The following is a 16,802-nucleotide window of genomic DNA, read 5'->3' on the forward strand; positions in this document are numbered from 1 at the left end:
AATTAAAGATTTAATTAAATATATATATATATATGAAATCAAAGAACCCGGAATACACATGTGAATCAACCCTATGCCTACCTATATTTTTAAGGAAATGCTAGAATACAGTGATTTCATGATTTCATTACATAACAGGTTAATCAACCACTCCAGGCATGTCCAGTTCTGTCCTGGGGTTGGTTCAGGGAACAGGGGCATCCTGTGGTGAGGAATCATGGCACCAAGCTCAGAGCATCAGTCCTAGTTCAAACAATGCAAAGGCCAAGAGATCTCAACTAAAATGCCGTGTGGATGTCACATCTGTGGGTGCCGCACACTCCCGCTTATGAATATGGAAAGGTTAATGACCTCAGGAGTTGTCTGCGGAGATTAGTGCTCATCTGTTAGGAATGTCCAAAATGGCTCAATAGAGCAAGAAAGGAGACTGACTCAGGGTTTCTATAGTGGTTTGGTGGTGGAGGCGGCGTGAGGGTTCTCACTCAGGAAAGGAGTCTGTGGGGCTTGAACCTCCAATGGCGTCAAATGGGGGAGTTCCTGTGATTCCTAACTAGATTATTCACCTCATGGGAAAGAAAGGAGAAGATGGAGGAAGCGGCCTTAAGTTATCAGCAGTCAGACTCAAAACAATAGTCAGATGACTTATTCTATACAGCAACTATAAAAATCATGAATAAAGAAAGACCAGTGTCTAATATGGGTGGACAACAACAGATCTACAAAAAATGAGAAGACTGCTTATAAGAATAAGCAATTAATAATGAAACGGATGAGGAAAATCAGGAGAAAGAGGTGAAAGGTACAGGCAGGGGATTACACAAGGGTCCTGTCCTAATGTCTTGTGTGGAGACTTTTCACTATCTAAAATCATCCACTTATTCTGAATGTCTTAGGTGAGCTCTCTGCTCCAAAACATCAGAAGTGCCAGAGGATTCCTGAGAATATTTAGTTTAGTATCTTCTATTTGAAGTGCCTTACAATTGTGTAAAATTCTTAATATTATTACAATTAGAGATAGGCTCTCTTGCACAGGTTGGAGCGCAATGGCACAATCATAGGTCAATGTAACCTTGAACTCCTGGCTCACAAAATCCTTCTGTCTCAGCTTCCTGAGTAGCAAGGACTAGAGGGGTGCACCACCACACCCAGCTGATTTTAAAAATTATTTCATAGAAATGGGGTCTCTCTATGTTGTCAGGCTGGTCTCGATCTCCTGGTCTCATGTGATTACCCTAATTTTGCTTCTCAAAGTGGTGGAATTATAGGCATGAGCCACCATATCTGGTCTGATCTGAGTCTTTAGTTGCGAAATATCACACAAGAATTGATTCCCTGAATTTTTTTCTGCAGTGTTTTTGTCAATAGTGCCTGATAAGATTTATTCCAATGTTTCAACAGCAGAATTTTTTCCTGATGTTTCTTCCAGCATATATAATGCCATGATTGAAGATTATAAAGCACTGGTAAAAGATGACATAAAAAGGCAACCTTAAACTCTTGGTGATTGGAGTGAGTATAATACAAAAATTACTTTCAATATTGTGTAACACATACATGGAATAGGACAGAGGTGAACCATGAGGGTAATATTTTTCAATGTATGAATCCTACAGATTCCCAGTCATAGGATAGTAACTGATGTGTCCTGAGGGAGGGACAAGAGTGCCATAGTGCTAGTGGGATAACTCTTGGCCAAGAGAGTCTCCATATTTTATTAGAAGTTTTATGTTTTATATTTAAAGATGCCATTTTTCAACATATCCATTTTGCTAGTCTAGATAAAACAGATGTGAACACACTCTTAGTATCCAGCCAGGTCTCCTGTCTACATTATTAACTACACAGTAACTGACATCACTTGGGGCTCATTCTAGTTATCCAATTACTTGCTGATTTATCTCAATGCCTCTGGATTATTATGTGTGGCTATTTTAGTAGAGAGTGAAGAAAGACAACCTAGGCTGACCAAACAATGAGGAAAATCACAACCTGATGAAACAGGAAGCCTGGATATGAGCGGCTCCAGGATTGAATAATTCGACAGCTCATGTGCCCAGGCAGTTTCTTTCTCAGTTTTCCACACTGATGGAAATCCACAAAGTCAGCTTCACCCCCAGGGGACTCCCATCATGCAGTGACATGGTGACAACATTCCCAAGGGTCACACACATATATTATATATTGGTGGGAAAAGGGGCAGAGACATTTCTGCAATTCTCCTCTGCAGGACCAGGAACACCTCAACAGACCATCTCCCCTGCCCCCATGACTAGAACTGCACCATGTGCCCACATGGACCCTCATCCCTGATAGGGAAAATAAGACGCCATTGATGAGGCCAACCATTTTATCATAAGAATTACTAAAGGCCGATATAAAGGTTTCAAAAACGAATTGAAGTCTGTCCCTCTATGCCTACCAGAGACTACAGATCCTCCAATGATACCTTCTTTGTCTTTTCTGCCTGACTTTGTCTCTTCACCTTGTTCCATCCTCCAGAGAATCTTCTTCAGCTCCCTCGGGTGCATTCCAGTGTTTTATTTACTGACAATTTCTAAATTAGACTAAAGGGTCCATATTCCCAGAACCATATTCCTTGGTCCATATTCCTAGGAAGGCATTGTGACCTGGAGTCTGGGCGTGAACTTCTAAGTGTTTCTGACCCTCCTCCAGATGAGATGCTGGTCTGTGTGTTCTTGCCCCTTCCCCTGGGGTAGAGTCCTCCTGTTTTCCCCGGGTGTTCCCTCCCACAGCTCCAGTGTTCTCCATCGGTGCCATCACCTTCCAGACATGCTGCCTTGCCCTGCAGACTAAGGCTCTGATTCCATAAGAAAAAGAGGGGAGCTGCTTCTCAATAGACCTTTGGTGGGGACGTCTGTTCCCATCTCAATTCCTGAGGGGTTGAACTAGTGCCCCTAGGATTCTTGTTTCAGTGGCTTGCCTTTGCAGAATAAATTCTTAGTTCTGTAGTGGAAATAAGGGAGTTGGGTCTGAATACATTTTAGAATTGTGGGCTCTTCTTTTCTCCCAAACAGACATTTCGAGAAAGGAAGATTTTTGTGACCGTTCCCTTTCTTGTTGAAAGGATTTCAAGAGGATAGGTTAGCTTTTTAGTATGTGGTCCCTTAAAATTTTACACTACAAAACACTTGCCACACTATATTTCAAACCATCCAACATATATTTGTATTTTTTCTTGGAATAGCCTATATTCCAGACTCTGCCTTAGATAATTTCATACTCTAGCTTTATTACTTTCTACAAGAACTTGCTTCTTCCTAAATTTCAGATTTATTGTATGTTTTGAAACTTATCAGAATATTACTTCTGTTTAATACTTATCAGTAGTATTAAAGAACATTTGCAAAATTTCATCTTCCATGTTTATCTGTTATTGTTGATGCAGTTTTTAAAAAAATATGAAAAATATATTCATTTTGTAAGTACGTTTCCAAGCTTAACAGCAGATTTTTAAGACCCAGAATAATAAAAAATTCAAATGTTGTTCAGCTGCTTAATAAAAAACAAATTATGATAAATTTTGTTTGCTAGAATACTACCCAGCATTTGTAATAAGTGCCTGAAATACACAACTACAAAGCAAAATATCTAATTATTTATGCAAGCTAAAATAAGCCAAACAAATAAGAATATATACTATGTTAGTTCATTTTTATAAATTATGATAAATTAAAATGAATCTGCAGCAATATAAAGATCAGTAGTTGCCAGGGAAATGGTAGAAGAAAAAAGAAAGGGAAAGGAGTAAGAATATAGAAGAAAACAAGGAAATGCTGAGAATTCTCTTGTCCACCTTGATAATGATAAAGGTTACATCACGTTTATCAACTGTAGACTTTAAATATGTGAAAGTTTATTATCTCCAAATGGAAACATAAAATTTATTACAAGCAACAAATGGAAACTTAGATAAAGAAGGAGTGACAGAAATATAGAAAAAAATGTATATTAAATTTCAGAAATACTTAAGAATTTCTCTACCTGAACCGTAGTTCTCACCATATTTTAGGTAAACTCTAGAATGCAGCAAAATCACACATGTTTCCAATACAGGAAACGGGTTCCACAAACCACACTAGGCAGGTCCGCCTCTGTCCTGGAGCTGCTTCAGGGAGTAATTGGGGCCAGTGATGAGGAGCACAGGCTCAGGTATCGGGGCTTACTCATCCCAGACATGAGCTCTTAGATACATACTTAGCATTTGTACATGGAGAAACCATTGGCTCTGACAAAACATAATTTACACAAGTATGTACAAATAAAATAGGGTGATCATTTCATAGTGTTTATCACAGCATAATTTTATAATGAGACAGCATATTTTCCAAATACCATCATTGTCACCAAACTCCTGCAAGGCACAGTCATCTCATCTGGGGACCATCTTCTCAGGCGTCCCACCCCAGTGCTTGCCATATAGTAGGAGACATGCAAATACCGTCTTCCCTCTGCTGATGAAAACCAGCCCAGCCCTGACCCTGCAGCTCTGGGAGAGGAGCCCCAGCCTGAGATTCCCAGGAGTTTCCACTTGGTGACCAGCACTGAACACAGAAGACCAGCCATGGAGTTCGGGCAGAGCTGGGTTTTCCTTGTTGCTATTTTCAAAGGTAATTCATGGTGAACTAGAGACACTGAGTGTGAGGGGACATGAGTGAGAGAAACAGTGGCTATGGGTGGCAGTTTCTAACCAGGGTGTCTCTGTGTTCGCAGGTGTCCAGTGTGAGGTGCAGCTGGTGGAGTCTGGGGGAGGCTTGGTTCAGCCTGGGGGGTCCCTGAGACTCTCCGGTGCAGCCTCTGCATTCACCTTCAGTGACGACTACATGGAGTGGGTCCGTCAGGCTCCAGGAAAGGGGCTGGAGTGGGTTGGACAAATTAATCCTAATGGGGGTACCACATTCCTCATGGATTCCGTGAAGGGCCGATTCACCATCTCCAGAGACAACGCCAAGAACACGCTTTATCTGCAAATTAACAGCCTGAAAATAGAGGACACGGCCGTGTATTACTGTACTGGACACACAATGAGGGGAGGTCAGTGTGAGCCCAGACACAAATCTCCCTGCAGGGGCGCGCGGGGCCACCAGGGGGCGCTCGGGACCCACTGAGGACGGGACAGGTCCCAGGAGCAGGTGCAGGGGGAGGTTTCCTTTCTCATCAGCTGGAAAAGTCAGGTTTGTGTTTGCCGGACTCTGAAGAATTCTAGGCTGTGACATTTTATTACTTGTGTTTATTATGAATTTATTATTGCTAGTATTTAAATTTTAGTAATTTAAAAATTATATATATACACGAATACACTTTAATGAAGTAAACATTCCTAATTATTTGCACGGATTATTCCAGAGTTTTATTAACATTTGTTGACATCAGCAGCTACAAAGCTATAGGGACACAAATTTACAACCATAGAAAGATGTATAGGCCAGGCGCGGTGGCTCACGCGTGTAATCCCAGCACCTTGGAAGCCTGGCTGTGGGGCGGCGAATCACTTGAGGCCAGGAGTTCGAGACCCGCCTGGGCAACATAGTGAAACTCCGTCTCTACTAAAAATGCAAAATTTATCTGGGCGTATTGGCGCGCGCCTTCAATCCCAGCTACTCGGTAAGCTGAAGCAGGAGAATCACTTGAACACGGAAGGCAGAGATTGCAGTGAGTTAAAATGACACCACCGCACTCCAGCCTGGGCGGCAAAGCAAGATTCGATCTCAAAAAAAAAAAAAGAAAGAAAGAAAGAAAGAAAGAAAGAAAGAAAGAAAGAAAGAAAGAAAGAAAGAAAGAAAAATGTATAAATACACAGACATATGCATACATGTGTAGGAATTCATAATATACAATACAATAAATTAATTCTAAAAATATGGCCTAAAGAATCAAACTTAATGATGAGCTAAATGTAAATTATTTGTGCATTTCATAATTGATTTTGGTTATTTTTAATTATATCAATTGATTTATATTTCTTCATTTAACTACTGTTAAATGATGGTAATTTCAAATGTGGTTGTCACAATAAATGACAAGAATTTGAGATGATGAATGATAATTATCTTAATCATTTCTTAATTATCTTAGTTATTCCATATTGTATTCACAAGTCTTAACATTGCTTCTTACCTTGTAAATATGAACAACCATAATTTGTGAATTTAAAATTTTTTATTTTAATTTTAAAAAATTTATCCCAGATCATTATCTTTTTCTTCAGTTCCAGATCTCATTTGATCGTCTCAAAGGACCATCCGCACCCCTGTCTCCTGAAGGCTTCTGGGAGTGGCTGCAGGATGGGCAGAAGCGGGCACCTCATGTGAGTCCACACGACCTGGAGCCTCCCTCTCCTTGGGTTAGGCCATCTCCTCAGGACCACAGGCCAGTATTGGAGGTAAAACCTCTAAATGTGTTTTTTCCAGCTACCAAGTCATAGGACAATAACAGAAACATCCTTGGGGCAGAGGACCATAATGCCACAGTGCTAGTAGGAGTACATTTGTCCAAGGGAGTTCCAGGGTTTATTAAACTTATGATAATTTAAATGTAAGAATATAATTCTTCTAAACTTATGTGGAAGATTATGGGAAGTTATAACAATGCCGTGCTTTAGCATCAGTCGTGCATCACAGAATCACTTTATAATAGTTCCTTCCATAGGTGTGCTTCACTCAGTTCATGCAAAACCTGGCAGGTTAGAGGCTAAAAATACAAAATACAAAAGTTTTTAATCATCTGAAAGGGCTGTAGCCTTTTCTCAAGGAATTATTTCAAGACACGGAGAACAGATAGATGATAAATAAAATACATTCACATCCCAGTAAGGGTAGAAATTGAGGAAAGTTGACCTAACTGTGTCCAAAGGGCCCTGTGGCTTGGTTTTTGTCTAGGTCCCTATGTTAGGGTTCTCCCAGGAATTTGTGGCTAGCTGGTCACACCTCATCAAGAATTAACCTTTGCTATTTCCTCAATTTGTTTATTTAATCTGACAACCAGTTTGTCTATAAACTGTAGAGTTGAAATGCAACACGTATTCATTTGAAATAATCTGGCACAAATTAAGCAAAGTTGATAATGATGTTTTTTCATTCATTCGTGTTGAAGATCAGAGCCTAGGCATTGATGTTTTTGATAACATCTGTGGCTGTCTCAGCAGTTTTCTCTTCTGAGGATATGATACGGTGTGGCAGTTTTCTTAGCTTTAGTGTTACCTCTTTTTGCACTGACTTCCACCTTTATACTTGCCCGGAATCTGGGATACAGGAGTGCCTCTAAGAGTTCCCTAACTTGCCCATTTTGCCAGGTTTTCCTGAACATATGAGATGCTCTTTTGTTTACAAAGCACCCCAAAGCCATGCACCGTGTCCAAAGGTGTTTCTTTCCTAGTTTGACAAATTAGAAAGTTCTAATAAATACAATCACTTTTGCCATCTGGGATGATTTTATATCAGATAGAGGACTGTGTTCTAAAGGAAATCTTACATTAGTAACAGCAGTTTTAGTCATTAACCTAGAGTTTTACCATTGATGTGCGAGTCATAAGAAATAATATTAGGTCGAGGTTCTCAGTGGCACTGTCTAAATCTCTTGTGTGTCCAAGGTCTTCCCTATTAACATGAAGCATTTATGTGCACATAGTTTCCAGTCATGCTTCTCCCTGTCTCACTATCACCACAAATTATGACCCCACCTGGAACCTGAGTAAATTTCCAAACAAGTTATTCATTAATCTTTGTGCCTCTAGATTATTACATAAGTCCATTTCAGTAGAAAGTTAAAAAGAACATATGAACCGACTAAACAACACAGAAAATCGCTGATGAAATGCAAAGCCTAGATGTTAGAGGCTCCAGGCCTGGATAATGCAACAGTTCATGTGTGCAGGTATTTTCTTTGCCCAATTCTACACTGATACGCCCAGCATATCAGCTTCATGCCCCATTTGACTCCTATTATGTTGAGACATGGAAATGACATTCTCAAGGGCCACACACACATATGAAAATTGGTAGGACTAAGGGAGGAGACGAGACTGCGCTTCTCCTCTGAAGGACCAGGAAAGCCTGAACAGACCGTCTCCTCGGCCTCCATGACTGCACCTCGTGTCCACATGGACACTCATCCCTGATAGGATAAGAGGACTCCATTGATAAGGCTGAGTATTTTATGATATAAATTACTAGAGAGTGACATTGAGGTTTCAAAATCTAATATTTATAACCTAAATTTAATTGCCACCAAAATGTTACCTCTTTCTTCACTGAAAAATTGCTTTTCATGATTGGGATTTAGGTAGATTCCAAATGTTCACAACTGAGCTTCCAAGAGCATACTGGGAGCAAAAACTGAATGAGGGCAGAGAAACCCATCCTTACTGTATTCACCACTAAACTCAAGTGGACTCAGCACTGTCTTTGATGGCTGCTGCTTCTCTGCAGAGTTCAGGTTTCCACTTCTCACAATTCCAACACAGGCTCTCTCTCTCCAAAATGTTTGGCCTCCACTTGATGTAAGGTCACACTCTGTTCTTAGTTTGTTCTCTGAACCATTTTCTGAGGGTGGTGATGAGCCATTGAATGGAAATTTTATATTTTCTCAGCATAAATCCCATGGATGGTCATGAATTATTCTTCTGGTTTTAGTAATTGATTTTTCCTGGGGTGTTCATTACTAGTAATATTCAAAGTCATTTCATTTAAATCTTTGATGCTTCACTTTTTGTTGCTATGACATTCTTTCTTCTGTTGAATCTTCCCACTAGCATTATAACAAGATTTAGTATCCAGGCTCAGTTGTCATCAATAATAACCACATATGTCAAAAGCTATGTATTCTTTTCACAGGAGACATAATTTTCTCTTTTCAGGGGATGAACACACACTGCTGAGCGACCCCCACTCACAAGTACATATACACATTTATGATATTTTCGTTTATTTGACTAATAAGATGTATCATTCTCCCTTAAAATGCTTAACCCGACAGAAGGCCGTGACAAACTCTTTTGCATCTGTTCATACCATAAACTCAGAAAACAAACCACATGGTGAGTAAACGCTCACGTGGTTCTGGATATTGGGTCCATCTCTTCCCCTCCAATGTCCTGAAGCACCTCAGCCCACCTGTCCTGGTTCTATCAAGGAAGTTTACCTCCAGCACAGTAAAGGAAACAGTTGAATGAGGAGAGAACCACAAATGATAGACAATATTGAAAACTATTCATATGACAAGGGATTACTATCAAGCACATAAACTCAACTGAATTGCAAATAACAATATGATTAATAATGGGTGAATAACATGGATAAACATCTCTCAGAGGAAGGCATGCAAAGGATAGATAGATAGATAGATAGATAGATAGATAGATAGATAGAGAAATTGCTAGAAATAACTAATATCAGGAAAACGCAAATTCACAATAAGCTACCTTTTCCTTAATCTTTGCTGGAATGTCTGTTACTAGAAAGACAAAATAAGGAAAACAAAAGCTGGCCAGGCTGCATAGAAATGAACACTTTTATAGACCACTCGTGGAAATGTAAATTAATACAGCCATCATGGGAAAAAAAGACAACTACCATATAAATCAGCAATACAACAGCTGAGTGTATATATGCTTTTCAAATAATTAAAAGAAAAAAACTAATATTGAAGAGACATGTGTAGACCCATGTTTATTGCAGCCCTAAACACAATAGCTACGATATGAAATCAACGTGTGTGTCCATCAACACATGAATGGATAAATAAAATGGGGTATATTTACACAATGGAATATTATTCAGCCTTAAAAATGAAATTCTGCTATTTGAAGCAACATGGATGGAACTGGGCACTGTTGTGTTGAGTGAAACAAGCCAGACACAGAAAAATAAATACCTCATTTTCTCAATGTTATGTGGAAGTTTAAGAAAGTTCATCTTCTAGAAGTAAATAGTAGAGTAGTGGTTATGAGATGCTAGGAATGGGAGGAGACTGAGAGATAAGAAGTGGTTTGTTAACAAATGCACGATTACAGGCAGACAGGTGGGATACGCTCTAGTGTCCTACAGCACAGAAGGGTGAATACAGTTAACAATATATTGTACATTTTATGCGTATAAGTAGCCAGAAAAGAGAATTTTGTATGCTACTAAGCAAAGAAATGTTAATGTCTGAGCTAATGAATTAGCTCGTTGTTCTGATTTGGTCAAACCACATTGCACATATGTATTGAAATATCACACTGTACCCCATAAACATAAACAATCATTATCTGTCAACTTAAAAATTCTTTAATTAAAAAAGATTTTATGTGCATACATTATGGATGATTCAACACAGAGCCAGGAATAAATAACATTTTTATTGAAATAGTGAAATTCCTAACAAAATAGTTACATTCATTTGCACCAAACTGTGTATTTGGTCATGGTAAGTATAGACAGACTTATGCAAAGAATAATATATTTTAATTTTAGACTTCTACTTAATACTATAAATGCAAATAATTTTAAAACAGCTAAGTAAAAAGAATAAAGTAGAGGAAATGTATGCGTGGTGTGTGATGTGTGAGCTTTTTCTTGTAACTATGCTGTCAATGGTGTATGTGTGGTGTGTGTGTCTGTGTCTGTGTTTAATCTGCTTGGGGTTCTCTGTGATTCTCCAATCTGTACTTCAGTGTCTTTCACAAAATTGGGAACATTCTTAGCCACTCCTTTTTCAAATATGTTCTCTGTATCTACAATTTCTCCTCTTCAGAATTAAAATATACATATACTATACTTTCTGGTATTAATGTTTAGTTTCTTCACTCTCCTTTCCTTTGCAATTCACTTTGTGAAATTTCTAGAGACAATTTAAGCGCATGGTTTCATTTAAAAGCTGAGCCAGCTCCATGGAGGGGTGTGCCCAAAGCTTGCTCAATATTTATCCTGCACTTCTTTTGGTTTCCTAGGCATTTCCATTTGATTCTTTCTTAATATTTATATCTCTCAGTTCCCTATCTAGTCCTGCATTATGTTCATAGTTTCTTTAAGAGATTTTTACATAAGAATTATAGTTACTTTACATATCTTATTTAATTAGATATTTCTAATATCTGTATCATTTAGAAATCTCATTCTGAACATTTATTTATTGTCACTTTAGTATTTCTCATTAATATAGGTAATAATTGTTGATCACCAGACAAGTTAGGTTGGACAGTTGATATTGGCTTATTATTTCATTTTATCCATTTTCTGCTGTATCTGACCACAGCTTATCTTTGCCAGGCCATCCGAGTTGAAGTCTGTTCTTCTGGGTCCACCAGAGACTTCAGATCCTCCAGTGAGACCTTGTTTTTCTTTCCTGCTTGGCTTTGTCTCTTCCCCTGTTCCCTCCTCCAGAGAATCTCCTTCAGCTCCCTCAGGGGGGTTAAGATGTTATATTCAACTGACAATTGTAAAATTAGTTGAAGGCAATAGAATAAAGGGATATTTTCTGACCTTTCATGGGTCCATATTGTGATCCTGAGTCTGGAAAGGAAAATTCTTTCCAGTGTTTCTGAACTTCCTCCAGATGAGATGTCCATCTATGTCTTCTTGCCCTTTCCCCTGCAGTGGAGTCCTCTTGTTTTCCCCAGTTGTTCCCTCCCGCAGCTCCAGTGTTCTATTTTGATGTCATCACCTTCCAGATTTGCTGACCTGACTCATAGATTAAGGCTCTGATTCAATAAGAAAGAGAGGGGAGGTAGTTCTCGAAGGAACTTAGGTGAAGACCTCTTTTCCCATCTCATTTCCTAAGGGATTGCCCGAGCACCCGTAAGATTCTGGTTTTGGTGGCTTGCCCCTGCAGAGTAATTTCTTAGTTCTGCAAAGGGGATAAAGGAGGTAGGTCCAAACGTATTTCAGAGTGTGGGTTCTTTTCTCTCTCTCAGACAGACACATTGGCAGAGAAAGATTTTTGGGACTCTCCACATTATTGGGAAAAGTGATTCAAGAGGATAGGAAAGCTCCTCAGTATGTGGTCCCTGAGAAATTCACACAATAGATTTACCACACTTGACTTCAAGCAATCCAATATATATGTGTGTTTTCATCTTGTAGTAGCCCACATTTTATATGCCAGACTCTGCCCCAGTTCGACCCATACCCTGGCCTTGTTACTGCATACAAGAACTTGCTTTGCCCTGGATTTCAGATTTGATGTTTTTCTTAAAACTTCAAGTATTTAAAGTATTTTTAAAATTTGCAAAATCCTATCTTCTCTGTTTATCTGTTATTGTTGACGTTATTGTAAAAAATAAGTAAAATATATTCTTCATCTACGTACATTTGAAAACTAAGTTGCAGATTTTTTTGGTAAGACCCAGAATAACAAAAGAATGCAAATATTGTTAAGCTGCTTAATAGAAAAACAAATTATGGTAAATGTGTTCACTGGAATACTACCAATCATTTATAATAAATAAATGCCTGATACACAGAACAACATGGTAAACTATGTAAGTACTTATATTGAGTAACATAAGCCAAACAAATAAGAATATATACTATTTTATTTCATTTTTATAAATTCTGACAAATAAAGATTATATAAAATAATATAATGAAGATTGGTTGTTGCCAAGGGAAATGACAGAAGAAGGGAAGGGGAGAGAGGAGGAATACAGCAGACCAAGAGGAAATGTTGAGAAGAATTCACTTGTCCACTTTCTTGATAATGATGACAGTCACATCACGTTTATTCATTGTACATTTTAAATATGTGAAATGTATTATCTTTCAATTAAGTCACATAAAATGTATGACAAGCAAACAAATGGAAACTCACACAAGAAAAGAGTAATAGCAAGATAGAAAAATACATTAAATGTCAGAAGTACCTGAAAATGAATGTGCCTGATCCCTCGATCTCTCCATATTTTCAGGAGAGTGCTGGAGTGCGGCGACATCACACATGCTTTTATTACAGAAAGTGGGTTCTGAAAACCACACCGGGCACATCCAGCTTTGCCCTGAAGTTGGCTTAGGGAGCAGTCAGAGCTAGTGGCGAGGAGCACAGGGCCAGATACGGAGATTCATTCATCCCAGACATGAGCTCCTAGATGCACACAGAGCCCCCTCCACTTGTGGGTTCACTTCCACATCTGCAAATGGAGAAAATATTGACTCCAACAGGACATAATTTACACAAATATTTAAAGATGAAATAGGGTGATCAGGGCAAAGTGTTTATCACAGCACGATTTAATAATAAGACAGCATATTTTCCAAATTCCATCATTATCAGCAAACTTCTGCAGGGCACCGTCTTATTATCTAGGTACAGCCTACTCCTCAAGCGTCCCACCCTAGAGCTTGCTATATAGTATGAGACATGCAAATAGGGCCCTCCCTCTACTGATGAAAACCGACCCAACCCTGGTCCTGTAGCTCTGAGAGAGGAGCCTTAGCCTTGGGATTCCAAGGCACTTCCACTTGGTGACCAGCCCTGAGGACCCACCATGGAGTTGGGGCTGAGCTGGGTTTTCCTTGTTGCTATTTTAGAAGGTGATTCGTGGAAAACTAGGAAGATTGAGCATGTTTGGATACGAGTGTGAGAAACAGTGGATTTGCGTGGCAATTTCTGACCAGGCTTTCTCTTTGTTTGCAGGTGTCCAGTGTGAGGTGCAGCTGGTGGAGTCTGGGGGAGGCTTGGTAAAGCCTGGGGCTTCCCTGAGACTCTCCTGTGCAGCCTCTGGATTCACCTTTGGTGATTATACCATGCACTGGGTCCGCCAGGCTCCAGGGAAGGGGCTGGAGTGGGTCTCATATATTAGTAGTGCTAGTAGTTACATACACTACGCTGACTCCGTGAAGGGCCGATTCACCATCTCCAGAGACAACGCCAAGAACTCGCTGTATCTGCAAATGAACAGCCTGAAAACCGAGGACACGGCCGTGTATTACTGTACTAGGGACACAGTGAGGCGAGGTCAGTGTGAGCCCAGACACAAACCTCCCTGCAGGGGCGCGCGGGGCCACCAGGGGGCGCCCGGGACACAAACCTCCCTGCAGGGTTCCCCGTGACCACCAGGGGGCGCCCGGACACTGTGCTCGGGGCTGTTTCCGGGGCAGGAACCAGTGCTGCTAAGGCCTGGCTTCCTGTCATGGTCTGCGGCTGCCTCATTGTCAAATTTCCCCAGGGAACGTCTCCAGATTTACAATCTGTACTAACATGTGATGTCTGTAAATGCAATTTTTTTTTGTCCTTTTTGTTTCTTTGTTTCTGTAACAGGAAGACACACCCTCACCTCCACAGAAGCCAGGGTGTCACTTTGGGGGCAGAAATAATCCTTTCGTGGTCAACGGGATGAGAGTCCTGAGGAATCCTAGAGAAACCTGGAGAGTTTTTTCCAGTTAGACTCAGGGCAGAGACCTCCATGGGAATCTCTGATTAGAACAGGCTTTGAATTCTGATGGAAGCCAAGAGAGAGGCTCGCCCAGGGTCGGGGTCCTTGAAACCTGATGGTTTTCACAGCTTTCCCCCCTCGTCTTGTAAAACTGTGCACATCTGACTCAGACTGATTCAGTTGACTCTCTTTCTGCTAATCCATTTTCCTTCTCTGTAGACTTGATTCTCGCAGTTCCCTTTCTTCTTTGCTGCCTTAAAAACAGACTATGTGTTTTCTGTAGTCAAAATCCCAGGCCTCGGGTCTGCAGAACCTGGGTAGGCTAAGGGGACTTTCTCACTCCCTATTGCCTGGACACTTCTGTTGTCTTCTGTGCATGGAGGCATTTGGGAAATGAAGTGGACTCTAGTCATGAAGGGAATAATACTAGTTTTCTCCAATGGGATACTGATGTAGAGCTGAACTTGTGCTTCTCACACTGTCGCAGAGTTTGGACTCTCACCCGTGACTTTGAGGAGAGCTGAGGATGTGAACTCCGGGTAACAGTAATTGTAGGGTCTGGCTAGGCAGCCTCAGGTCAATACTGCTGGCCCTCAGGAAAGACAAGCTGGAATTCCTGGGAAGACCTGCATCTACCATCCACCACGGAGCCCCATCGTCTTCTGTTATGCTCTGATTGAATCAGCCCCACCTCGAATATCTAGAACACTCTTCATGACTGTGGAAAACATAATGGCAGGCTCTCCTAACACCTGTGTTCTGCCACGGGAGCAACACCTAAGCTCGTGTGTGATTCAGTAGATGAGACTGTGGTCTAGTCAAGATGACAGGTAAAATTGATAGTTGTCATTATGATATTTTATTTTTTATTTGGCAATATAATCGTGCTCATAAATACTTTACTACTTTTTTTGTGTGTCAGAGACTTTGGAACTGGAACGACTGCATCTTGAATAGGGGCTAGGGAGAATAAGACTGAGACCTGCCGGGCTGGATTCCTAGTAAGTTAAGGCAGTAAGTTAGTCACAGGATGAGATAGGAGGTCTGCACAAGATACAGGTGATAAAGACCTTGCTGATAAATCTTACAGTAAAGAAACTGGCCGAAGCCCTCCAAAACCAAGACAGTGGCTGAAGTGACCTCAGTTTGTCCTCAGTGTTCATTATACTCTAATTACAATGCATTAACATGCTAAAAGACACTCCTTCCAGCACCAAGACAGTTAACAAATGTCCAGGCAACATCAGGAGTTTCCCTGTGTGGTCTAAGAAGGACGGGGTGGGCTGGTGGGGGGTGGGGAGGGACACTCAGCTTCAGGAATTGCCTGGGGGACTCATGAATAATCCATCCATTGTTTAACATATAATGAAGAAATAACCGTAACATTGACAATCAGCAGTCCACACTGCTGCTCTGCCTCTGGAGTAGCCAGTCTCATTGTTTTACTTGTGTAATAAACTTGTTTTACTCTGTGGATTTTCCCCGAATTGGGACCCCTTTCTCCTAACATTTGTGCAATTATTCCTGTTCTAAGCAGAAAGCTCCAAGATGGAATGACATTTCCCTGCATTGTTATAAGAAGTACATTCACCCCCTTGAGCGAAAATGCACAGGGGGTGGAATGAGACTGGGAAGCTGATGGCATATGATGGAAGCCCGTCCCTGAGTGAAGGAGACAGTGAGGGAGAATTGGGTGGAAGGTTCCTATATTTTTGTGCTATGCAAGGAAGCTGCAAAAGGTAACTGAGTCTCCTGTAAGTCAGGGCTGCCTCTCAGGGGATCCCTATGACTCCAAGAGAGGGCTCTCCTTAGGAATCACTGTGGAGTCAGTCCTTTCATTAGAGTAGACCAGAGGACATGGGCCTCAGCACACGCCATGCTACAGATGTCAGAAAGCAGCTGCTGGGAACCTGATCCACCTGCATTTTGCTGCCTGTATGTGGAGGGAGGGAGGGTCACCATTCCCAGGGTCAACACACCGTTTGTGAATTTTTATAGAGAACACCTACTTTTACTGTATTTTATTGGAAAATATATGAAAAAGTGTGCACCTGCACACAATTGTAATTTTCACATTTACTTCAGTTGCATTATTTCTTAATTCTGCATGACATCTTGTCACAGAGTTGAGTTTTTCACAGGGATTGTTCTGTTATGCCCAGATCGTTTGTTCCCCAAAGAAGACCACCAGAGTTCAGAGTCAAAGCCAAGCGGCAAGGATCTTTACTACAAGTTCGAACCTGGTTCCTCCATTCCACAGCATACAAGAGGGCCCTGAACAATGCGAGTGTTTGCTTTTTATAGCCCAAAAGTTACAGGGAACAAAGGAATTCTTTTGGTTCCCACGCTTTCAGTAAAACTTCGAACGTCTGTCTCCTTATCAGAGACTTTCCAGGTGGTGTTTGTACTGGGCTCAGGAAGTTTGAGAGATATATGG

General features: G+C 40.6%; 2 gene segments (V, D, J or C); both read left to right on the forward strand.

Moving 5' to 3' along the window:
- Positions 1-4,567: 4,567 nt before the first annotated feature.
- On the forward strand, positions 4,568-5,126 carry LOC105535138. The segment is given in 2 exon segments: positions 4,568-4,628; positions 4,732-5,126. Coding segments are annotated over 2 exon segments (441 nt in total).
- Positions 5,127-13,410: 8,284 nt separating this feature from the next.
- LOC105535139 lies at positions 13,411-14,042 on the forward strand. The segment is given in 2 exon segments: positions 13,411-13,523; positions 13,627-14,042. Coding segments are annotated over 2 exon segments (462 nt in total).
- The last annotated feature ends 2,760 nt before the right edge of the window (positions 14,043-16,802 follow it).

Source organism: Mandrillus leucophaeus, unplaced genomic scaffold, assembly GCF_000951045.1.
Source record: "Mandrillus leucophaeus isolate KB7577 unplaced genomic scaffold, Mleu.le_1.0 Scaffold1418, whole genome shotgun sequence".
In the NCBI taxonomy this organism is placed as follows: domain Eukaryota; kingdom Metazoa; phylum Chordata; class Mammalia; order Primates; family Cercopithecidae; genus Mandrillus; species Mandrillus leucophaeus.